This window comes from Branchiostoma floridae, chromosome 9, assembly GCF_000003815.2.
Source record: "Branchiostoma floridae strain S238N-H82 chromosome 9, Bfl_VNyyK, whole genome shotgun sequence".
Taxonomy (NCBI): Eukaryota; Metazoa; Chordata; class Leptocardii; order Amphioxiformes; family Branchiostomatidae; genus Branchiostoma; species Branchiostoma floridae.
In genome coordinates, this window is record NC_049987.1 from 19,827,591 (window position 1) to 19,853,000 (window position 25,410).

General features: G+C 41.7%; 2 protein-coding genes across 6 annotated transcripts; both read right to left on the reverse strand.

The window, feature by feature from the left end:
* Positions 1 to 5,133: 5,133 nt before the first annotated feature.
* Positions 5,134 to 23,872, reverse strand: LOC118423473 (prisilkin-39-like). Of its 4 annotated transcripts, none has more exons than XM_035831646.1 (6): positions 23,622 to 23,872; positions 18,705 to 18,783; positions 7,620 to 7,850; positions 7,171 to 7,287; positions 6,132 to 6,474; positions 5,134 to 5,527 (listed from the first exon to the last, which is right to left on the reverse strand). In XM_035831646.1, exons 2-6 carry the CDS (start codon positions 18,768 to 18,770, stop codon positions 5,493 to 5,495), a joined length of 792 nt encoding a protein of 263 aa, XP_035687539.1. In that variant the 5' UTR covers positions 18,771 to 18,783; positions 23,622 to 23,872; the 3' UTR covers positions 5,134 to 5,492. The 4 variants fall into 4 exon arrangements, with proteins under 4 accessions (XP_035687539.1, XP_035687538.1, XP_035687537.1 ...); XM_035831645.1 differs by having other exon boundaries at positions 18,705 to 18,786; positions 23,622 to 23,870; XM_035831644.1 differs by lacking the exons at positions 5,134 to 5,527; positions 6,132 to 6,474; positions 7,171 to 7,287; positions 7,620 to 7,850 and adding exons at positions 8,596 to 9,221; positions 9,469 to 9,787; positions 9,891 to 10,064; positions 13,723 to 13,929 and having other exon boundaries at positions 23,622 to 23,865.
* Positions 14,840 to 18,655, reverse strand: LOC118423482. Of its 2 annotated transcripts, XM_035831658.1 has the most exons (7): positions 17,734 to 18,655; positions 17,392 to 17,508; positions 17,081 to 17,176; positions 16,748 to 16,846; positions 16,349 to 16,435; positions 16,070 to 16,231; positions 14,840 to 15,922 (listed from the first exon to the last, which is right to left on the reverse strand). In XM_035831658.1, exons 3-7 carry the CDS (start codon positions 17,113 to 17,115, stop codon positions 15,892 to 15,894), a joined length of 414 nt encoding a protein of 137 aa, XP_035687551.1. In that variant the 5' UTR covers positions 17,116 to 17,176; positions 17,392 to 17,508; positions 17,734 to 18,655; the 3' UTR covers positions 14,840 to 15,891. The 2 variants fall into 2 exon arrangements, with proteins under 2 accessions (XP_035687551.1, XP_035687550.1); XM_035831657.1 differs by having other exon boundaries at positions 17,392 to 18,655.
* Positions 23,873 to 25,410: the final 1,538 nt, after the last annotated feature.

The following is a 25,410-nucleotide window of genomic DNA, read 5'->3' on the forward strand; positions in this document are numbered from 1 at the left end:
TACATGGTATAAACATAGTACATATACAAGTGGAAACGAACAGTATTAAATAATATTCTACTCTAATGTTAGTGTTAGCTATTTATAAACAGGTTGGGTTTGACTTTTCTTTTGCAATGACAAACGCTGATGATGAGTTGAATAAAAAAATCATCAAAAAGAATGAAACAGGCACATTGTTCATATAAGTTTACATGCCATATTCAGGAAACAAGTTAGATACAATGTAGCATTGCATTTTGATATGTAATGTTTGCATTGACACAAAACGTGTACATGAGTTCTGTAAGGGTATGGGTTACATTAGAAATATCAACAAGACAATGTGAATTGTTAATCATTAAAATTTTAAAGTAATTAATTCCGTGTTAACTGGGGAGAAGAGGGTGATATTTTGTTATTTGTTGTTTCTTGGATTGGTAATTCAATCATACGCCGTTTGGTTAAACACGTATAGCCAGAAACGTAACTGAAGCAAATAATGACAAAGAGAAACCCATTAAAAACAAACACCAAGATGATTGAGTTTAGTGAGACATGGGGTATGTTAATACATGAGGTTTGTGTTGGGACGCTGATTGGAGACAGACATCTTCGTCCATACCTTCGCCACAGTCCTTTATTCTTCTTCCTCACTTGTGGCCATCGTTGGAAGGTTTTGTTTTATAACCAGTGCAGTTCATTCTGTTTGCGTCCTGTTGAAGGTCGCTGCTGTCTGCATCCTCTCTCAAACTCACAGAAACCACGTAATGAGCGTCGCTTTACCAAATGAATGTTCTATTAAATTGTTATCCTTATGTCTCACTTCGTACACCTTGTAGGCTGTTATAATTTGCTATTCATTCCGTCAACACCGTTTCACTTGGAAATGTACACTACATACACTTAAGCGAGGGTAAGAATGACATGCGAATGATGAAAGGACAATTTGGTAATGTTCTGATTATGATTTTATTAAGATGATCTCAAAAGTCCACAGCCGGTCCAGGTCAAATTTCTGATGAGGTTCCATGTCTTAACGTTAAGTCTATATAAATAACATAGCATACAGTTCGAAAATATAAACGAATAGATATGATAATTACTTCGGGAAAATGGACTGTATGTACTATGTACTGTATCTGGGACAGAGTACTTGTCGAAAACTAGCAGCAGCTGTTTTCCTGGTGATTATATTAACATGTTATAAAGGCCTTGCTGTCCGTTTTATCTAACAAAGCGGAGGTATACAAATTTCACAAATGTAAAGCCTCATGACGCCAGAGGGGCACGGACAGTTGCAGACCGTTTCCCCGCGTTACCTACTCGTCCCCAAGTTCCCGTCGTCGATGCTAAACATACTGTACTGTCCCTAGACTCAGTATCTACTGATTAATTACTTTAAGAGGCTAAATTCGTGATTGCATCGCGTCCCACGCCTGGTAGGTCTTCACTTGCCGCCGATTCTACGAGCTGCAATGAAATAAATGATGATTGGAATGATTCATTGTAGAGCAAACTGTACGAATTGGTTGTTCATTATTTACGGGTAGATACGAATAAAGCTCACAATGTTTGATCTACCTTAATTTAATTGTCAAAGCAAAATCTGCATCCGCAAAAACTAAAGGTGCACTCTCACTGCCTTTACGTCAAGCTTGCAAAACTGCGGGGTTCGAAAGATGAATTTCAGAGAGAAAGAACGAATTTTTCTTAGTAATAATACTTGTTGCTGATTTTTGTCATCTTCTTAGTCAAATTTCTACGCATTAAGCAATATCTAAATGATAAATAGGAGAATATAACAAAACTGTGACGCAGTCGACGAACCCCGCAGTGACGTAAGCTTGACACAAGTGCAGTGAGAGTGCACCTTAACGCCTTCCAGATAAAGAATTGTTACGAACCGAGAAGCCCAGGTGGTCCCCTGGAAGCCGGTTGGCCTCCTCCCCGCCCCGACTCGGCCTCGTTCCCCTGCTGCTGGGCAGACTCACCGGGCTGGCCGGACTCAGAATGAGGGTCAGTAGCCTTAAAGTAAACATTTAAAACAGGCCATTAATGATTTATGTCCTATAAAATCAATACATTGATAATAATGCAAATGACTGAAATGTTTTCTGATATGTGTTGGTACAAATGTGCACAGAGAAGAATCGGTGGACTTATCAGAGCTCTTTATTCACATTAATTCAGATATCTAGTATCTAAAGAAAACAACAAACGTTAGGACTGATGACAATACGTCTACAGGTACTTACTTCTGTCCGGAAGAGGAATGGGTTGTAGAGTCCATACGGGTTGTACAGCCCGTAAGGGTGAGGGTAGAAGGGTGCCCCGCGCGGCGCACAGGCCAGTCCCCCCGCCACTACGCTGCTGCTGGCACAGTAGTGAGTGGCAGGACAGTCGGCGTCGGTCACACACGCCCTGCCGCCGGCCAGAGCCAGAGCTGCCGCCGTGGGCAGGTAAGGATACTGCCGGAGACAAGGTAACAGGTTGGTATCATTTTCACCATTACGAAGAAGCGAGGAGAAGCCGAACTTCTGTATTACACAAGATTTGTGTTACTTTTATACAACACATGTATGTATATATGTTTTGACTTGTTGTGACCCTACTTGGCTCGGTCGGGCAAAACTGTACAATAAAAGTCTTCATTCATTCATTAATCCTTGCTATCCCTGATTTCACTTCGACAACATAAAAGGTCAAACATATGTTGCCGTTATTTTCGTATCCAAGACTTCACTCACTATCACCTTGAGCTCTTAGCTTTCTTCCTTCCTTCCTTAAGTAGCAACCATGTTTCAAATAATGTCAGCAGAGGATAGAACTCATCAAATGTATGATTATACTCTGCCCCCCCCCCCCCCCAAAAAAAAATTCTGTTGTGGGTTCAAGGCTCACATAATTTATGTTCAAACTATCGAGAGTAACGATGGAGTCAAAAATTATCAACGATAGGTGGTTCTTAAACTTCACAAACTCCACACTGATGGCTGTATTGATTCAAAACACCCCCGTAAAGTGGAAGCACCCCCGTATTGTAAACATATTTACCGGAGTTTGAGGGCGCAAAGCAGCAGCCTATTGAAGAAAACATTCACATTCATTGAAACAGTGTAGATTGCCCATATACAGAGAAACACCGTATATATATATATATCTATCTAACACTTTAATCCAGGAACTATTCATGCAGTTCGATTAAAGGTATCATCGTCGTTACCTTTAACTGGATTTCTAGAAATATGGCTTCATATTCAAACATGATTTCAAAGACAAAAAAACGTACAAAGGTCAAATCACATACACCTTTTTATCAATGAAATTTCGTTTAATATACGAGATTTTGGTCTCACGACAGTTGCCGCCTCAATGGAAAGAAGCATCAGTGATTCCGATTTATGTGAACATGTCGTATATGATTCTTCAGTTCATTCAAAATATATCTACTGCTAAACGGAGAGCAAGAGACAGTTTGATTCAAAACGGAGAGCAAGAGACAGTTTGATTCAAAACGAAAAGAAAAAGTTTGATTCAAAACGGAGAGCAAGACACAGTTTGATTCAAAACGGAGAGCAACAGACATATCTTGATTCAAAACGGAGAGCACGAAACAGTTTGATTCAAAACGGAGAGCAACAGACATATCTTGATTCAAATCGGAGAGCACGAAACAGTTTGATTCAAAACGGAGAGCAACAGACATATCTTGATTCAAATCGGAGAGCACGAAACAGTTTGATTCAAAACGGAGAGCAAGAAACACATCTTGATTCAAATCGGAGAGCACGAAACAGTTTGATTCAAAACGGAGAGCAAGAAACAGTTTGAATTGATTCAAAACGGAGAGCAAGAAACAGTTTGATTTGAAACGGAGAGCAAGAAACAATTTGATTCAAAGATTCAAAACTGAGAGCAAGACACGGTTTGATTCAAAACGGAGAGCAGGAGACAGTTTGATCTACTCACGTAGTTGGGGACATAGTGCCGGGCCAGTCCGCTGACAGTCGCCGGGACGCAGACGCCCGTCTCCCGTAGACCGTGGAAGGTCTGGCAGTAGTCGCCTGGTATGGTGCAGTCCGCGTCCGAATTACATGTCACGGTGAAGAATGGTCGACCCTGGGCCTGGTTAAGAAATTGTGAACGTGTCCTTTAATTTGGAATCGCTCTCTTTTGATGATAAGGCACGAATCTGATTACAAAGTGTCCACACACTAAGCTGTCATAGATCGTGATGCCGGTAGGGCAGTATGCGTTTCAACAATATAAACAGAGTAAAACATGAACAGTGCAACATTAGACAAGTATTAAGAGACGTCACATATCAAGAAAGCCATACAACAGCAAAGCCACAGATAACATCGATTCTAAGCTGATAATTAGATGGCGAATTAAAACGGACCACACCATCATACTTCATATTTGACAACGTCAGATGTTACAAGCATTAGGAACGTGGGGAGATGAGGGTTAGGGGACCTTTGATACAAAGTGAGTTTTGATGAAAAACACCGAAGCGAGGGTTTTGGAAGCCCGAATTGACTCAACATACACATGTGTTATTGACGAAACGGGCAAGATTGTCATTATTCAACACCAGTTTTGCGACACGTAAAACTAAATCATACGAATCATACATAGAACTATGTACCACACAGATTAGTTCCTATTCACACAATTAGATACTACGTTAAGTTTATTAATTCAGGTTCAAAACCACACCAAAAAAGAACAAGACAGTGTTCATACCTTCGATCGAACAGTTCTTCCAAAATCAGCCGAAGAGTCTCAGATCATGAGCCTCAATTCAGCACCTTCCATCCAAGTGGACGGGACACATTCTTGTACACGAATGGTTTACCTTCCTATTGCATAATTGTGTCGTGTGGAATTATGTAAATTCAAGCAAGATCTTCCAGTCGCTGCAATGTTTTATTGTATGCAGCAGAACAATAGACTATTTACAATAACGCATACTTTTACTTGCAAAGTACCGTGTACAAGTATGACAATTCATTTTAGCTGTTTTCCCTACAGCGGTTATACTTAGACTCTGATTAGTATAAGTTTATTGTATTTCATGGTATTAGATTGATCATTTTAAAGTTAAAAGCGTAAAGGGACACATGTGAAATAAACAAGCAAAATATATAATTTCTTCTAAATACTTTATTGTAACAACTTTATACACTGTTTTATTTTGATTGCTTCACATCAAATAGCTTGCATATCTCCGCATGTCTACACTCTATGGTCTCCTTCAATTGATGTAACATTCGCATGGCAACAACTAAGCACGATGGTAATCTATGGGTTAGCACAGTTTCTTAATTCATCACATCATCACTTATTATTGATTTTATACTGTTTACCAGTTAACAGTGAAACTAGTAGATTTCAGAGTGATACAGGCACACACATGACTCTGCGTATACGTAGATCTTTCAATATCATACTACAATGAGATCGTATTATTCATCTGTCAATCAATTGTCTTGCTGTCGGCTTCTTCAGTCTTCAGCGATCCCGCCTTCAAAGTTAGCAACTATCAGAGAAAAAAGATGGTTTTATTTATGTTTTGTTATTTTTAAATATTTTTCCAGATTTCTTATAGGGGAAGGCCACTGACGATACTTGTGTTACACAGTCTATGGATGCCTGGGGAACCCTTCCAAGATCTCGTGGCCATACCCTTCTAACTTGAGATAAGCGTTCACAGAACTACCAATAGGACCTCAGGATTCTTCATCACTATGATAATCAGTCAAGAAGGAGCTCAGTATTTTCTTTCACTATTGAAACTGGTCATCAAAGCTTGTATTTAGTGGTGCTAAGTCTGACAATGATTGGTCCAAGGTGGCACATATGCAGAAATCACTAAGATATTCCGGATTCTCCTGACTCAGGCGTACGTCACATTTCCAATGCGGGCCGACCGGGCAGCTTTCGGGATCAAAAAGTATGATAGGAAAGACACCAAACTACACAAGACGTAAAGACATTAGTTGTAGGCATTATTTGTGCATATTTTTACGTACACATTTCAATTTTTCGTTTCCACAAATATTCCGGTTTGAAAATGTGACGTAGGCCTAACCAATGGAAGGGCTGCTAAAAGCGTATTTCAGACATTCTAATGTGATACTCACCAGGCTGTTTCTGTGGGGGCTGCTGTCCTCTCGCGGCTTGCGGGGGGATCCAGGGCCCCTGCATGACCGGTGGCATCTGCCCCTGACCTTGCCCCTGCCCGGGAACTTGGGGAGGAGGCGGGAACCGGTTTCCCCCCATGGGCACAATGTCGTCGTTTCCAGGCTTTGGCCCTTCTCCGCGGGCCACGTTCTCCCAGAACTTCTTCATCGCCTCCTCAGCCTTCTTCCTCATCTCTTCGTGCTTCGCCCTCATCTCCTCCTCCTGCTCCGGAGTCAGGGATGGGGGAGTGCCTGCTCCGGGAGGAGTGCCTGCTCCGGGCTCACCGGTCCCCTCGCTGACGTACTGCGTATCAATATTTCACAAATGATCACTTTTGAATTGTTACAACAATCAGATACAAAATAAGTATTTGTTTGAACCTTTGTTTAGTCATTCAAGCTCAAATCGGCCTGCAAGCCGCTTTTCATTGAGGTCATGAGGGAAGAGGCAAGGGTCAGACAAAGTATATAACAGAGATGCAATGTATATAGTTTAAAGTCCTTATGAGTCTCATAATTAACTATGGTTCCCTAGATTGAGCTGTAAAACGTCTGGCGACACCTTGGAGGAAGCTTGCAATAAACAGGGTTGAGTGTAAGATCTGAAGAAAGACTGATTGCAGCTGCAGAGTGTACATACCATGCACAGCAGTAGAACACAGTGGACTTAAACTACTACATCTTGTCCATGAAATATCTATGCACTTCCAAGATTCTTTGCTTGCTCAGGCGGACCGGTACCTGTTGTTTCATCAAACATCCTGAGAAACATGTCCTGTTGTGTTCTTCAGACTTATGAAGTATAATAGAGTATATGTACGGCCCCCATTCCACTTGACGGCGCTCTCACCGCGCTCCTATGGCGACCTTGGCGATCCCACTGCGCTCTCAAAGCGATGGTCACATTTGCCATCACCGTGAGAGCGCCGTCCCAGTGGAATGGGGGCATTACAGATGGATCAATTAATCTATTCAACCCAATAAAAGCAAAACAACTCACCCCAAGGTAGGGGTGTCCGTAGTATGGGTAGGCTCCGTAGTGGTAGGGATATCCGTATCCGTAGCCACTATAGCCGTAGTTGTAAGGATAACCGTAATTATAAGGGTATCCATAGCTCTGGAGAAACAAAAGGAACAAAACAATAAATTTGGATGCTACATCAGAAAGGTGCCATCTCTGGTTGATATATTTGGGAAATAGATTTGATATCATTGTAGTTTTGTCGAGGTTATCATAGGCACTGAGTAGGTAGATAGATATGATGGGAAGGACTAGCGGATACATGGCACAATTTTCCATTTCAATCCAGCTGAGCTCTGCACGACACATCCAAAACTGTCCAAAGAATGTCCTCACTTCTTCCGTACGACATATGTGACATATGTGACATGTGATAGTTCAGAAGCTAAAACAAAAAAAATTATAAGAAAAAAGTTTTATGATCTTACGTATGGGTATCCGTATCCATATCCGTATCCGTAGTAAGGGTAGGCATAGCCGGCCCCACCGTAGCTGACGTAGGAGCTGGGGACGCAGAGGGCCCGTCCCACAGCCGGGAACTCCTGGCAGGTGTACCCGCCGCCGTTGCAGTCTTCGTCGCTCTCACACGTATTGGAGAGGGCTGGGTGGGACCCTGTATACCCGTACCCGTATCCTCCATAATACGGGTAATACTGTGCCTGTAGAAAAGCCAGACAGAACCGTGTAAGTGGCGCTCAAGCAAATGTTGTACGAGGAACGGGGTAAGATAGAACACTACAAAGGAGAAAGGCTCTGAGGCCATCTATGGTTAACATTGGCTCAACCGCAAAATATTGGAAGGCCCAAATTTGAAACTAACTCGTGAGGAGAAGAGGGTAACTCCATGAGGCAGTCCAGGTGAAGTTAGAACTTATATAAGATATAAGACTTTTTCACCGGCAAATAAAGAACTTTTTTCGAAGGAAGAATCGTTGTAAAACATGGTGCGATAGATCTAGACATTGCCGCTAAGTCTATTCATTTTGGGGCATTTGAGGGGAGTTTAATTGATATTTTTCTTCATGATGCAATAACACCGTCTATTTCTGTAATATAATGCGCATTAGGATTCACTATATCTTTTATTCTATCACAGCTCTATTTCAAGTAATCAATAATCATGTTTTAGGACCTATCTACCGTCTTTACGATAACGGCAGTAACACAACAAAAGGAACAAATTGCAGCATACCTTCAGGGGGCATTCCGAGGATGCTGCGGCCAGTCCAGAACAAAAAAATCTACACCACAGAGTCAACATAGGGGCGGTGCGAAATGATATCACACCAGGTTTGAGCCAATTAAAGATATAGCAACGGATGTAAGGCTCACACTCTCACAACCATCCTGCAGATAATACACATTTGTATGTTCGATCAAAGAATACAATCATACAGCCTCGACTAGCATCGTCATCTGCAAAACAGCAGCTTTTATTTCAAAAATCATATACATGGTTTGAAACCAGGTGGTAGTCCGTGAGCACACAGCAATAATAAGAGCGAGAATATCTTCGTTTATGATACTGACGTATGACGCAAACTACGTACGCAATCCACATTTCTTTTTCCACATTTGTATAAGACACGTAAAGAATACATGTATTTTGTATCGCAAAATATCATGCGTTCAAATTGTATTTTCCCTTTGTCAACGTCCGTACCAGAATGAACATGATGATTCCTATTTGATTAATTTTGACTTATTCCTTATCAATTGTACACTAGATTTCAGCAGTTGTAATCGACACGAGACTGTCAATCTTTGGGAGCTCTATGTCAAAGGGATGACTTTTAAAATCCACATCAGATTCTTGTTAAAATGGCTTGTGATAATCTTAATCAGTCACACATGCTATGCTAAAGATCACCCACACATTGCATTGCTAATCAGCAGGCTTTGCTGGCAGTAGAAATTAAATCAGTGTCCTTGTCCGGTCTGAGTCTTGTCATCATTTGTGCAAGTAGAACAATCACTGTCTTCAACAACTCCCCTGTGTCTTTAATTCACTGCGACTCCGTCGTCGTTTACTACAGAAAAAGAATTTTGAAAAAGATGTCATTGATGAGTAGCAAGCCCTTCAAAAGAAGGTTGCTACATAAAACCGTGTTGCCACAGCCGAATATCCCATGCCAATGTGTAACGAAAATCCAATACTGGGGAAATCAAAGAAAAGTTAGAGTTACCTTACCTCTATTGCAAACGTTATGGCGTTATGATTATCTACTAAATGCATTTTGTGCGTGCGACAGCATCAATCAACACAAGCTACGTTACCTTGCTCCTCTGTAGCAGGCCTCCGTCCCCTGGGCACGCGGGGCGGCATCCACCTCCTCCTCTCCTCCTGGTTACCTTGGTTACCCTGCTCCCCCTGGGGTGGGGGCGGCGGTGGAGGGAGCCATTCACCTCCCATCGGCACCACGTGATCCTCCAGGCTCTCTCCGGGCTTCAGCTGCTCCTTGCCTTGCCTGTTCCTCCAGAACTCTTCTGCCTTCTTCCTCATCTCCTCGTGTTTGGCCTTCGCCTCCTCCAGCTGCTCGGGTGTGAGGGTCGGGGGAGGGCCCTGCCGTGGCTCTGCCGTGCCCTCGCCGGTGTACTGAAGTGTGACCGGCAAAATGTGGATTTTCAACAACTATACCTACCACAAATGATAGATTTACCTTCCTTACGATTTGAAAGATGAAAGTGAAGATACTTACCCCAACGTATGGGTGACCATAGTACGGGTAGTAGCCGTAGCCGTAGCCGTAGCCGTAGTAAGGGTATGAGCCGTAGTAGTTGTAGTAGGGGTAGTTATAACCATAGTACCCGGATCCGTAGTAGTCGTAGTAGTTGTAGTAGGGATATCCGCCATATCCATAGTATCCGTAGTACTACATTCAGAACAAAGAGAAATTTCATTAAGAATAGAGACACAAACTAAGCAATATTGTCGATGTCGCCTGTTGCTGAAAGGGGTTTTGCTACGTAACATCAAATTGCAATGTGGCACAGACAATATTTTGAACTAGAAAGGCCGACATTTGCTTAAGAGCAAATACAGCATATTTCAGCCATACCCCTTCCCACGCAACATTGGACTGTTCCAAATCACCCCTGCGCAAAAATGGAACATCCTCTTAACAGTACATTATCCCCCAAAGTGGACTGGTATTATGAATTGATTCCAGGTAAAAACAGAGCTTGTTTCTATTTTTCAGAAAATGACAATAATCACACCTTCCATTCAGAAAATTTTCATCATGACTGAAAATTGTTGAATGACTTCATGTAATGTCATTAACAATTTTCAGTACGATAACTAGGTGTAAGTTTAAAAAAGTATAAGCTCCTTGTGATGTGGGTACATTCATTATTGCAGTGAACTTTTTTTTATTCAAGTAGGGCATACGATTTAATAATTATCAAGCAGGTGCAGGTACTGTAGGAGCGTTTGTTTTCTTCAAGCTGTAAAACTGTTAAACTGTTTTACTTTGTATGCAATCAGCCATCGAGCCTATTCTTATTTTAGTTTAACAACTTCCTGCCAGACCCGGAAGATACGATTGAACCTTGTTCGAGGATTTATTTTCGTCTGTCTGGTCAGTCTGTTCATACCCTCGAGGCTGGCGCTGAGAGTGTTTTATTGGGCTGAAACTCTGGCAGTTTAAAGTTACTTACAATTTAAATGTTCAAAGTTTATGTCAAACAACAACAGCACTAGGAAATGTGGCCACTATAGACAGGTGGTCACTATAGAGAAAATGCTGATCTATTGACTAGGAGCCATACGTTACACATGATCATTAATCATATAAACATTGCACAGGTAAGCCAATTGTTTAGATGTACAATTAAGTTCAAATAATTCTGAACAGAAATATTGATGAGAAAATAATCATTCTCGCCACTGTCTAACTTATAATTACGTATCAAAACTAAACGCAGATTTTCTAACTAACGCACCTTTCGCCGACTTCATCAAAGGACCGCCGGCTATCAATCAAACACGGCTGTTGATTAGACTTAGAGTTTCAAACAGCCATGTGCTGCCAGTTGACAGCGAACTTCATGCTACGTGATGTTTTACATTGCTTGGACCTTCTTTCCTACAGCGGTGCTTCTACAAAATATTTAGACTGTAACACTGAGTCCCACATGTTTTATAGAATAGAATTTGACGCAGAACAGCGTTTTTTGCTGGGTATTTTTCTTGAAACATGTTCGTGGGAATATCAGCGAGGCGGCGACGTAGGGATATCAGACCGTCAACAAAAGTCGCACGGCGGCTAACGGCGCATCGAAGATACTAGCGCTATAAATAAGCGCTTCAACTAAGGATGGCAACCCGTACAATATTTATGTATACTGTTGAGCTAAGTAAAGTTTGTTGTTTATGAGGTTTTAGTTGTCTTTGAAGCTTTGACCCGAAATATTTTAAAGTCAAACTGCTGAAGAGAAGTAAGTGACTGCTACGATTATCGTAGATATGGCCCTAAAAAAACTGATAAAAGAAGCCTTCTCAATAGTCTAAAATGCAAGAGCTTCCGGGGGGGCTTCCCCCCCCACACAGTGGCCCTGGACCCCGCCAGGGACATTCGGCGGCCCCCGGACCCCTGTCCGACGCTTTGAAAAAATCCTGGCGAGAAGTCTGTACGGCCTGAGTCTTCAAGTTAACGTATTGTGTGGTCCCGCTTATGAATATTAATTAGCCTTCGCTGATTGGCCGAACCATTAATTGAATTAACTCTTCCTGCCGGCTAGACGCAGGTGCAGATGTCGGCTCTGTGGGGTGAACGTCCGAAAGATCATGGCATGGAGAACGAAAGAAAACCAATTTCCCCTAAAAAAAGTGCTGTAATTAAGCCTTTTACAGTACTTTAAGCCAAAAATTTTACTTGGATCATTTTACCAATTATCTTATGCCTATCTATACCAAATGTTACTCATACCAGGGTACAGGGGTGCAAAATATACTGTTATAAGACCGTCAACAACAGTCGCACGGAGCTAACAGCGCAGCGAAAATACCATCGCTAGCGTTTCATCTTCGGATAACAAGTTATAAGTACTGTTGAACTCAGTAACGTTAAAGTTTGTTTTTAGTTGCCTTTGACGGTTTGACCTGAAATAGTGTTACGCTAAACTCCTGAAGAGAAGTTAAGTGACTGCTGCGATTATCATAGATATGCCCCTAAGAACTGATACAATATAAAGCCTTCTGAATAGTGTAAAATGCGAGAGCCTCAGGCGGGCTTCGCTCCCCCTGGCGGGAACACTGCTATATACGGGATCATGAGGCCCCGCTTATGAATATTAATTAGCCTTTGGCCTCCGCTTCGCTGATTGGCTAGGTCTTTGATTCAATCAACTCTCCGGCTGACGCGCACAGGTGTGGCTCTGTGCGGGGTCACGGAAGGTCACGTCAGGAGGCCAAAAGAAAACAAATTTCCCCTCAGAAAAGTGCCAAAATTAATCATTTAAAGTTGTTTATGTCAAAAATTTGACTTGAATCTTGTTACCAAGTATCTAATGCCTATCTATACCAAATTTCAGGTCATTTAATTGTAATACCAGGGTACAGGAGCCAAAAGTGTCCTTTTTTGGTCAAAAATTGGCCAAAAATCGCAAAAAATAAGCCTTTTGTTGCACTGTACACCAAAAGTGTTATTGAATTTATATGAAGGTATTATCAAGGCACATCTGTGTCAAATTTCAGCTCATTCGGTTGCAATACCAAGGTACAGGAGCCAAAAGTGTCCTTTTTTGGTCAAAAATTGGTAAAAAAAATCGCAAAAATAAGCATTTTGTTGTACTGTACACCAAAAGTGTTATTGAATTTATATGGGGGCATTATCAAGGCACATCTCTGTCAAATTTCAGCTCATTTGGTTGTAATACCAGGGTACAGGGGCCAAAAGTGTCCTTTTTTGGTCAAAAATTGGTCAAAAAATCGCAAAAATAAGCATTTTGTTGTACTGTACACCAAAAGTGCTATCGAATTCATATGGGGGCATTATCAAGGCACATCTCTGTCAAATTTCAGCTCATTTGGTTGTAATATTAGGGTACAGGGGCCAAAATATACAGTTTTGGTCTAAAATTGACCAAAAAAATCTCAATAAAATCATTTTAGAGGCAGATATGAAAAAACTGAGAAAAAAGCATCAAGGTATTGGCCCATTCTACCCCTGTGCCAAATTTCAGGTCATTCGGTCCAGGAACGGCGGAGATGAATCACTTTGAAGATTTGACAGGAGAAAGAAGAAAGAAAGAAAGAAAGAAACATTACGAATACAATATATTTCACCATACTATGTATGGCTGAAATATAACAAAACTTCTGAAACATCATTACATCAGCAATTCTGCACCCAGAAAACGGAATGACAGTAATAAATTGCCAACCAAAATGCGACATGCGTTACCGTTTACGTCATGATTATGAGCTTTTTCGACCACCAGATTAGCTTGTATTATGTCCATGTCTCTGCATAGTCCGTCTATAGTTAGCCTTACTGGAGACGATAGTAAAAAGATAAAACAACGTACATCATATGGGTATCCACCGTATCCGTAGTAGCTGCTGTACGGGTATTGGTACTGGCTTGGCGTGCAATAAGACTTGCCGCTGACGGGCGCGAATTGACACCGGTACCCGGCGGACCTGCAGTCGCTGTCACTCTCACATTCGGTTGCGTGACCGGACACACCATAGAACTGGTTGTACCCTGGATAACCCGGATAACCCACCTGCGCCTAGAGGGGGACGAAAGTCATGAAATACCAGCGGTCAAAATGGTGCGTCTGACAACTGACGCTGCTGGACGGCAGTGCGCTAGGAGGGTCATCGCAGACCTACCCATACATGGGGGAGAAGGGGGTGATGAAAGGACTACTCAACGTCTACCCAGAGGTGGATACACGTTATGGATGGAGGAAGGGGGCTCAGTCGTTAAAAAGAAATGACAGCATTCATTTGGTGCCAAATGTTTGTGGAATTTCGATTTATATAAAGCCAGGCATTTTCTACGTTCAACTAACTACGTGACAAAATCTATGTCTAAAGGTGTTGATCTGAGCAGTGTTTCTGACCTTATGCACAGGAACTTTTGAACGTAAATAGAACACAAACAATCAGCTTTAGATGTTTTCTTATTAATTAAGCCATATACAACATGTTGGAATGTATGAAAATATGTAATACGGGGTAATCATGTGACGGTGGTCTCAAATGGTGCCTAGGATGAGCTACCTTAAGATTTAAGGGCATGAATTGCTTTTTTGTCAAAGTTAATTTTCAGTCATGAAACATTGATCAACCCAAGGTATGACCATAACATGCTGCTCTTCCTGGCCTACCTACGCTACTGGACACGCCCCACATCATGTGTCGTGTAATGTTAAACCTGATTTGGTTCTCTAAACTGGCCTGCGAAAAGCAAGGAGAACAGTTTTGAAAGTTTTCAACTTACCAGAGTTTCCGTGTGGTGTTTTGTACTCAGCGGGGACCAACCTCTCCGCAGATAGACATGCCACAGCCGAGTTCGGATTATTGTTGAATCAAGTCAATGACAATATGCGGTACATATAATCGTGTCCCTACTTCATTTTTAACGAATCAGAAATGAAGAACTAAGTATTTCTCAGAAAAAAAGAAATGCCTACATCAGTGACTAGATCATTTTATTTTTCGTACTAAAATATTTTACAAAAATGACAGCTTTCATGCTAGAATATTTTACAAGTACTGTAATCTTACTGTAATGCTGTTGCATACACATTTCCTAAGTTTTGTTGTTCTATGTTGGATATGTATGATGACTTTGTGTAATTTCTACATGACAATGTCTTTATAACAGTAAGAAATCCAGCTTCTTCTTTCCAATAAAGAATCTTTCGCTTGAACACATTCTTTCCTTTCATTAGAAGCATTATAAAAGATCATCAGAGTATCTATGAACAGTTCGGATCGATATGACATAAACAAGAACTATTAAGGGAAAAAAGTGTGCACAATTATTTCTCATTGATTTCCACAAGCATTGTTATTGCAGCATAACCATCAATATAAAGGGTTTTGTATTATATTTTTGATTTCTTTCAGACTACTGACATTCCACGAAGCCATGGCACGGCTTATAGCATCTCTAGCAGCCAAAACATCAATACGTAAAATTACAGAAACGCAATTGAAATCTTGTGCTTGATTTCACAAAATCACCTCCTTACATGCAGACGGCATGATTACAGGTCGCCTATCGATAATCCATTACAAAAGGTAACTAGTGTGAGAACTGCTTTGCACAACTACATTCGCCTCACCTGTTACTGCGGATATTTCAAAGTTGTGGTCCCATTGTATACACTGTTGTACTCCAGGGCAGATAGCTCTTCGGAGTGAAAAACCTAGAATCGTTACTACTAAAATCTGTTGATGAATTTTATGACAAAGCAAGTCTTTAAATAGCATTACCTGTCCTTTCTGACATTAGAATGATCATAGCAGATGATGACAAGTTAAGTCTTATCAAATATATAAAACATACGTCAACAAAAAAATAGCACCGAGATAAGATTCTTACATTCAACGTTGGACGGTTGACTTTTTCACTAAAAACTCGCTTTCACTGAACGGTAGTTGCAGTTATATCCACAACGACAATTTCGAATTTCACTGTGATTGGTTGTCTGTAAACTTCCCCGTGACTGTGGGCAAAATCACTCAGCCATAGTATCCAGACCCGAGGTCCTACAAGTAAGCAAAGAACGGAACTCTGTAAGTATCGTTGGACATCAAAAGTTTACACCGAAATGTACTGCTCATTTCATGCTTGTCTGCAACATCTTAAAAACAACAAAAGGAATAAAAGGTTTAAAAATTCAGCATAAAACTTACAGGGGGTCCTGGTCTTCCCGCGGGAACACGGCTTGGTCTTCGTACTCTTCCTCCCCGAATGCAAACTCCATAATGCCGTACGCCCATGCCAAATGAGTAGAATGTATCGCAGTAGCTGTTATCATAGTCGTCGCAGTCTTGATCCCGGTAGCAGTACTGAAACTGTCAAACAGACGATATACGTAAGACCTGACAGCAAATGATATAGATGGTTCTTGAAAATTGACAAATAGTGTAAAGGATATAAAATGAACATGCTTTATTATAGAAAATCCTTACCCGACATAGCCCATAGTCTTGGAACAAGAATGAATGTTTGTCACAGACTTTTGCTGCATCACAATCACTGTCACTGTAGCAATAGGGCTGGTGGGGACCAAGAAACACAAACAAGTTTATCAATAAAATAAAGATATTGGGATGATTTACATGTTTTTGGCCTGGATATAGAACACTTGAAATATATATTTAACTTTCTGTTTACTGAAGGCAAACGCCTCGGTAGACGAGACGTCAGAGCATGAGTGAGGGCAGGATAGGAATGCTTTAATCTTTAATCCTCAAACATACAGGGACCTGGTTGTCGTCTTCATGTTGAAAGGCCTACAGATCAGAAAATGAAAACATTGCGAATATGCCTACATCTTGAGTCGTCTAGGTGAAGAAGAAAATACCTACCGATCTTGGCGACCTTTTACATAGTCCATAGTTGGTGTCCCTGTAGTAGTCGCAGTAGGTATTGCCGTCGCAGTCCGCATGGCTGTAGCAGTACCGAGGCTGATAGGAAAATTAAATCATTGATAGATCAATCAACCACATAAATGGAGATAATGCAATAACATAAAAAGAATATTTCTCTTTGCATGCTACAGTGCTTTCTAATCAATACATCAAATTATACCAACTTGGCTTAACGTCAGTGACTGACAATTAGTTAGAAAGAGGATCCCTTTGAAAGCCATTTATCAAGTTTTCAAGACAACTGTTCTCAGTAACGTCAGCAAATCTTACCCTGCAGATTCCTCCACCAAAGTAGAATCTTCCATATGTTATTGTGTCGCAAAATGTAGATGGGCCACAATCATTGTCCGAGTAGCAATAGGTCCTCTGAAAACCAGCAAAGTAATTTGATGTAAACGACGTTGAATGATGAGCGTGCAACCTGTAACATCTGAACCTAAGGAAAACTCAGAAAGCTACAATTAGAGCTAAGGTCTAAGAAATTTAATCAAATTGGAATGGAAGGAAATGATCGTCAAACTCTAAATGAAAATGTTTTTGTATGAGGTGCGCTAGGGGTATTGCTGGGGTAAATAGCAAACCCTTAGTCTGGTTGGGCGGTCACTGTTCCGAACACACGTTCCGTACTGGCCGAAGATCTGGGCGTCACAGTAGCTGTATGCGTCACAATCGACGTCGCTGTAACAGTATCGGGCAGCCTGGCAGAAAACATAGTACAAAGCGAGTGAAACGGAAGCAGGGTTAGTGCTTGCAAAGTCACATTGTGTCGTTAGAAAGCTTCTATGTCGAATAAAAGCTGAGCATGGAGAGTGTTAGGTTGCTTGCTTGTTTGTTCAGCGTACATTCTGGTCGCTAAGCGCTGAATTCTAGTGGAAAACATCGGATCGCACAAATAATAGAGACGAAAATTGACTGATACTCACTTGAGGTGATAGCTGTTCCGAAGCACCACCGCGAGGCTACCGCGTCACTGCGCTAAATCGGCCATCTTTTCCAGGAGGACCCGGATGTAGGACCCGGATGTTCTTACCACAAAACTTCGTTTCCGAGGCTACGTCATCGAACGGGGCGAGGAGCTGTAACGCTGTGCCTTACACAGATGTAGTTGAGTGTAAAAAGAAATCTTTGGAGAGGACTCCGCCGAAACCTGCAGCTATGTCCGCCATATTGTGGTGCAAGGTGAGGAGGAATGTGACCTGAAAGCAGCTGCCAGGTTTGCGGTCCCTTCCAAAACGCGACATCACAGCAAACATGCGGTTGAGCTTCGGTACAGCCATAACCTTAAGTGATTGCTAGATGTTAAGTTCTAGCATGAGAAGTAAATAGTCTACGATCCGTACCTCCAATGGTATGTTCTTCAAGCAGAGGCACTGGCCTAGTCAAACTCAGCTTGAGAACAGATTTTGTAATATGATATCTATGCACATATCTTGTAACACTGAAAACTGGGTCATGGAAGGTTTTTTTCCTGCTCTAACAAGGGCAAGTTTAAAACAAGTTAAGAAAATCTTTATCATGACAATTTCCTTATTTTTCTTTTAATCTTTTTTTGGGATATCACCCTCTTCTCCCCATCGTTCATGTATAATCAATACACATTATAGGTGCCAATATGGCGGACATGCTTGTATTTTTCTGCACTGATTCATTTACTTTTACTTCGTATCACTTGCTGTTCTTTCAGACGTAAAACTTTATCGTTAGATTCCATTTCGGTTAACGTAATCAATCATGAAATACATACCAGTTTATAAAACTATAAAAGATATAATAGTTTTTTTTTTTTCATTTTGAAGAAATACAACAGCAAACTTGGACAATTAAAAGCAACAGATGCTGCATTCAATGACAATGTACATCTATCTTTCAGATGTGTGGCTGGAAGACGTCTTACCGACACAAGCTGTGCCGATCCCACCACAACAGCCGTCAGGAACAACAGTAATCCGCAGGTCCCCATGCTTCTTCTTCTTCTTCTGGAAGGAACGATAAGAAATAAAGCAATGTTGTTATAATGAATTATGAATTGTCAAATCGGAGAGGATTCTGAGCGGCTGACCCACGAGTATGATTAATGAACTTGCGCAGGAGATCTACATTCTCGGAGATGATTTCTGTGTGCTCGCCAGTTGCGTTTTCGACAGTCGCCAGACGGTCAGAACCCTATCTTGCACCCCCAAAAATGTCACTGTTTGCACTTCACATGGAACCGATGTCTCTGAGCCCGCGACCTTGTCAGAGTCGAGCTTGAGGATAAAATTAATCGGTCTCCACTCGACACATCCTTCATGTCAGACCAAAGCAGACGATTTGGTAGACAATCGTCGGCGCAACGACAGCGCAACGACAGCTTCGATGATGATGTTGGTAAGGGGTCTTAAGGGATTGTAAGAATCGTTGCTACGTGTTGACTTTTGTCTCCAGGTGCACAACTAACTCTTTCTTTCATATACGGTAAGAAATTGTCACCAAACCTTTGAATCTTATGGTCCAAGACGGCGATATGGCGCGACAATGCATGTCGATATGGCATTTGGCATGGATTTGCAGAGAAATTTTGGCATCTCCGAAACTTACACTGTCTGCCTAAAATACATTTTACACCGCCTCGCGAACCAGTGGAAGCTGCCAGCTCACAAGTTTATTTTGCGTACCTACCATTTTTCATCGGGTCACTACAAGATGATGATCCAAAATATTTTATAATTAAATGCATAATGCTGCTTCTGCTTGGTAACATTGATGACGCCTCATTTAGTACATAAGTAAATCAACTCCGACATAAACTATGTTGGATGGCATCCTGGCTAGCAACTAGAGACTATAGGACATTAGGACGTTCATGTGGTGTCATTACAGCAAAAATAAACGTAAGAAACAAAAGCTGGAGCGTTGATCCCTGAACACTTGGTAGGATACGAGTTGAAGAAGCATGGCGGTTCTAAACGTGACATCTACTTTATTCTGTAACCCGGAGTAAAAGAGACGCCTGGGTTAACATTTACAGTCATCTTTTCTGATATCTTGAAACAACCGCTGGATGACAATTCAAGACTTATGTTAACGCTGAACATTACGACTAAAAGACTGAACTCCTTAATACCCCTTTCCTACCAGAACGGCGCACCCGCCGCGCTCTCTCTGCGACCTAATATTTTACAGATTGCTCAACGAATTGTACAGAAAAGAAACGAATCTCTTTACACTTTGTGTGTTTTTTTGTCTTCTCAGTCACACTTAGACGTTTTGTATGATATACACAGTGTAAAACCGAAGGTTATACATACCCTATTTAGGTCGCAGTGGGAGCGCAGCGCGATCTCCGTCTAGTGGAAAAGGGGCCTTACTGGGTCCACGAATAAAATAATACACCATAGCAGTCCCGTTTGGCGTGTCTAATAGTGTGTATGGAGATCACAGATACTTGCTGGCGATGAACGTTCCTGAACAAGCAAGTTCCTTGAAGTCACATCCCTCCTTAAAGAAAGATAAACATATGATCTAAAGCGTGGTGTTTGCCTTGGCAGTGCAGTAGTATATCATGATATCGAGAGGAGAAAGACGATCTTCATCCCTTCAAAAGTCGTTTAGAAACTACAAATAAGTCTGTTTCGTCTTCACATGTTACACCGGCAATGCCAAAACCCCTTTGGATCGTCTGGCCGAGTCTAAAACCCATCCGCTACGAACTGCATTAGATAGATTAATTGTCATGGAAGAAGCCTGTAGTTTCTAAGAAAAATCTTGTGCTAGCATTATCCCTATATTATGCGCTGTGTATTTCATCTGTATTGTTAAAACATTTTTTTTACTATCCGACTGCAGTTTGCAGGAATGACCAGTAGACTGTTTCTATGACCTTACTTTATGTAGACAGAACACGTGACTCAGACACCAGTAGGTTATAAGTTGCAGGTCGTCTATGGCGAAGCCCCCCCCCCCTCCCAGAAAATTTTGATGAGTGCAAATTGTGGGTGGGGCATTACGAGTTTAACTTTGGTTCAGAACAAGACATTTTGTGTGCATGAGGCTTGGAAGATCTCACTTAGAACGTTGATCAACTCCAATGATCTATATCCAATGAGTTCCGTCCATAAAGGAAGGATATTTCAATATTTCAAGACACCCTCCGTGATACGAGACGGTGAGGTATGTCTCCTGCTGGTCCTTTAAATACTTGGTCTACCACTCAGACCAAAAACATTTATAAGAAAAACGTATCACTTACCGCAAAGTTAACTCGTGTCCCTGTCACAACAAACTTTATTTTCAGAGAGAGGATTCAATTAGTTGGATTAAAATGCCACTGAGGTCAAGAATAACATCTCAGGGGTAAGAATCTGATGGACAAATATTTCGGCCAACTGTGAGTTGCACGCAACAGCATTTCTAACTCTCATCTACCTGGTGCATCGGCAATCACAAGTGTGCGGCCGCTTTTCTACAACTCCTAGGATACCCATAGCATACATAGCATGCCTAGGACAGTTCTGTTGCAGTACCAAGGTCACACATCAGGGCCCACAATTAACTTTGACCATTGTCTTCCCAACCGCCGTCCGCATCCCAAATGTCATTACATTCCATCTGATGTTCTTAAGTTATGCTGACCACAAATATTGCAAATAACACACATCAAAAACAATGACTCAATCTCAAAGGAGGTAAAAAGCATAGCACAAAGAAAGAAACTATCATTTCACATTCAAGGAACTTTAGTTATGGAGGCACGACGCTCATTTCTAGGAACAGGTACAATTTTTAGTAAGCCAGCATTTATGTAAAACTAATGCCACATTGCGCATTTACATTGTAATGCTATCCAGACAGTCGTGGCCAAGGCTTCCTGACCATTTCCGCTTCTGTTCAAAATTCGGTGCCAAAATCATCCTCTACCTTTCAGTCGGGACGGATTTTGCGTGCGGACTTGGCGAGAGACGCTTTAGATTTGCACCGTATGACTAGTCTCTCCCTGTGCTTAACATGCTCGGGAGAGTAAATGAGGATGTCGGTAAATATGACCACTGTTACATTTGCTTTGCGTCTTTCCCAAAACGACGAAATGCATGTTTCGTATATACGCCACAGAGTCGTGGACTGTTATTTTCACTTATTCCATGCGACTTAGATATATAAAACACTAACAAGTATGATGAACTATGCCATTATCCTTAATGAGACAACTGTTTTAGAGCCTGACTGTGATCTAGAATAGATTGGAATATTCAAAGTCATGCACATCAATATCCAAGATACAACGAAACCTTCGTCTTGTCTAATTTCTCACACTTCCTTTATGCTCTATTATCTCCTCAGCAAATTGTCTTTCTGTTTGACTTGTCTATCTAAATCGAGAGCTATGTACTGAGACCATGAAGTTGTGAAAACAACCTTCGTTTAGTGGCCATGGCAGACATTTCAACCATGTAATGTATGCTGGCGAATGGGATGCTATGTCCTGGAATAGAGGCACGTACATACTGTCTCGTTCCATGTTTGTTCATGTTGGCCAAACAATGAGGAACTTTCACGAAGTCTTCTATCCTCTTTTGTGTCACGTTAGCTCCTTCCTATGAATGTCTAAGCTGACCGTGTGATGTGTTAAGCAAGCTTTAAGGATATCTTGCATATACCGATTTCAATACAAAGCCATTGCATTATAATCCAATGTAAAATTTTAGCGTTGTGTATTTGCGTTGCTGCAGTCGCCAGACTTGGTTGAATGGATGTTTAAAAGCAAAACATTTCTGTAGCACTAATAGTTCCGAACGGAAGTTTACCATGGAACGTCGTCAACATCAAGGCAGAAGCATCAACCGAACTCGTGTTTATTTGCGGCAACGGACTTTTTGACAAGCCGTGAAGCAGTCGCAAGCACGTGTCAGACTGTTTTCCAAACAACAGTGTGGTGTTAGGGCGGCTAATCTGGTCACTACCCGCCGGTGCCGAGCCATGGTCTGCACTCCACAGTTTCCCTACCAATCTAACCATATCGCACCAACAACTTTGCATGTATAACACACAGAGACTAAGATATCTTACAGATGAGACGAGACCACATTATACTGCAGTGGTATCCATCTAAGCGCACAACTATGGCCCGACTCTTTGATGTCGATTCAAAATCCATCCGGCCCTCCCTAAGTCAACTGAAGCACGGACTCGGTATGCGAGGGGCAATATTGCTTTTCGGTAGGAGCGTTTGGTGACTGTGGAAATCTTTTAATTTCGCAGCAAACATATAAAGAAACCGATGATCTGGCTCTTAAACCTCATGCAAGCTTTCGGGCAGCTATCACATACGATAAAGCAACACCACTTGTTCTCCTCATATTCAGCAAAATGAAGCGATCAAAGTTTAAAGAGAGCATCTTTGAAACGTAGAACCTTACTGTCCATAAGACATAAGGACTAACATTTGTGTTCTCAGAAATAACGTTTTGATGGGGGACACTTCACAGTGTGCTCATCATTTTTCAAGATATTGCCAAGAACGCCCAAACAAACATTCTAAATGGAAAATTTCACAGACTTTTTAGAGTGTACGGTGCAGCTTGATAGCTGGATGCAATCTTCTCAAGTGCGTTTTAAAAGAGCAAGAAATCAGAGAGAGTAGCGCCCAGCGCTCGTTCATACTCCAATCTTAAGCTACCAACAAAACGATCAGCATCAACTAAGAGGTAAATTTAACAATAGCGCTCAGGTAGTTGCGGAAAATATCAGAGCTACCAACTAAATAATGAAGAGACCGAAATGTTAAAACAAATTCACAGCACAGACTAAAAATCAGTGGAAAGAAACCACTACTTACCCTTGCAGCCTGTACGGAGAGGAGCACAAGTGGTAGAGACCTTCTCTTCTCGGCTACAAGTCAGTCGTTCTGTGCACTCAGGCTGCGGACCTCTAGATATACTCCCCCAAAGAAAACACCGGCGCGAATTGGCACCCCCGCCAGGCACCTATCCTCTCCAGGAGCCTGCGCGTGCTGGAACTTGACCTCCTGATGGCTATAAATGGTGCTGCGGCTTGGCACCATGTGCAGGATTGTCGCGTGACCTGCCTGCCAAGATGAGAGAAATTTAGCCTTTCCTCCGTCAGGGGTGGCCGGGGAGACCACGCCTCCACAGCTCGGCGCGCGGGTAGCCTTACAGCGCACACAGGGGCGAAATGTAGACCTCAGGTGCGAAGGCACAGCTATGTCGAAATCGCGCGAAGTTAGCGGCTGCGGCGTGGTTGGACGTCTGGTATTACTGGGTGCGGGGTTTGCCCGTCCATATGCATCGCAGCGGCCTTAAACTTGACTTGAACTCAGTATGTGTGGTCATAAATCCGACGAAGCAGCAGACGCAAATCCGTGATGCCCCACACGTCTACTTGACAGTTGTGTACAAACTGGTGACAGGCAGTCTCAAAGTGAATGTCAAATCACCGGATATGGGTTATTCCACCATCATCTTGTTGTTGTGATGACTTGGTAATTAGAAAATAAACACAGAAAGAAAACATGACACAATCCGATTGGATTGTGCATTTGCACAGGGAAGAAAATGTGGCACTGGTTTCATTCGTGACCGCTGACGTTGTTTCCACTGAAGTGATTAATCACTTCATGCCGATTGATGGATATATGGCCTCTGAAGTAGGCGAATCTTCATGATAGCGCTATGGTTCTACATTCCCCTTTCTGTTTGGCTTCAATACTTGCTTGACAAGCTTATCTTAATAGAGAGCCTTTAACGTAATTCGGCTGGCTAACGATTTCCCCTGTAGATTGTTGGGTGATATAAGAGATCATCTCTTAGCTGAAACCACCTCATCTTTCCTTCCGAGTCACTCTCATAAACTTGGACCCACAAAATACTCTGATAGGTGAGATTCAAACTTCATCACCTCAGAAAGGTATTTCTCTACAACGTATCTGTAATGGTCTTCATTTCGTATAGTAATACCAACCATGTCTAAATTCTAGTTCGTAACAACAGCTCCACATCGTCTATTGCTAAATAGTCTACTTCGTGAGTCTTGGTACAGAGGACTGGGCAGATAAACGAGTTACAACTACAAGTAATTGAAGAATACGGATAGACAGCGAGTACAAAGTTAGCCCTCTGCCCCGCAATAGTGGAAAGTTGACCATCTACTCAAGACATGAGAGGTGAAAAAGACAAGAGATTACGAGTACGACAGATTATACCAAGAGATCTCAACATCCATAGACATTACGCAGTTACACAACATTCAACTGGCTAGTCCATAGTTTCAATTGGTACATATTGCCTTCATATTCGTACTTTGTGTGGAAAGTCTGAAACTTTTGAATTTCATCTGAATGTAGCGGGGGAACGGTAGATGCTTCATTAAAAACTGGACGGAAACATGTATCTATCACATTATGAACCTCATGAACATTATGAAGATCGTTGTTTATGTTGTGGTATAAATATAGCACTTTGGTCGCGCTTAAAATACTGCTTCTTCAAGTAAATGTTCAGAAAGGCATGATATGGCAGTTATACCTCTTTAATATCCTTAAATCAAACCCGCTGACAACCGCTTATCTCTGTAAATATCCTTTATCCCTCATTTCACTCTCTAATTCA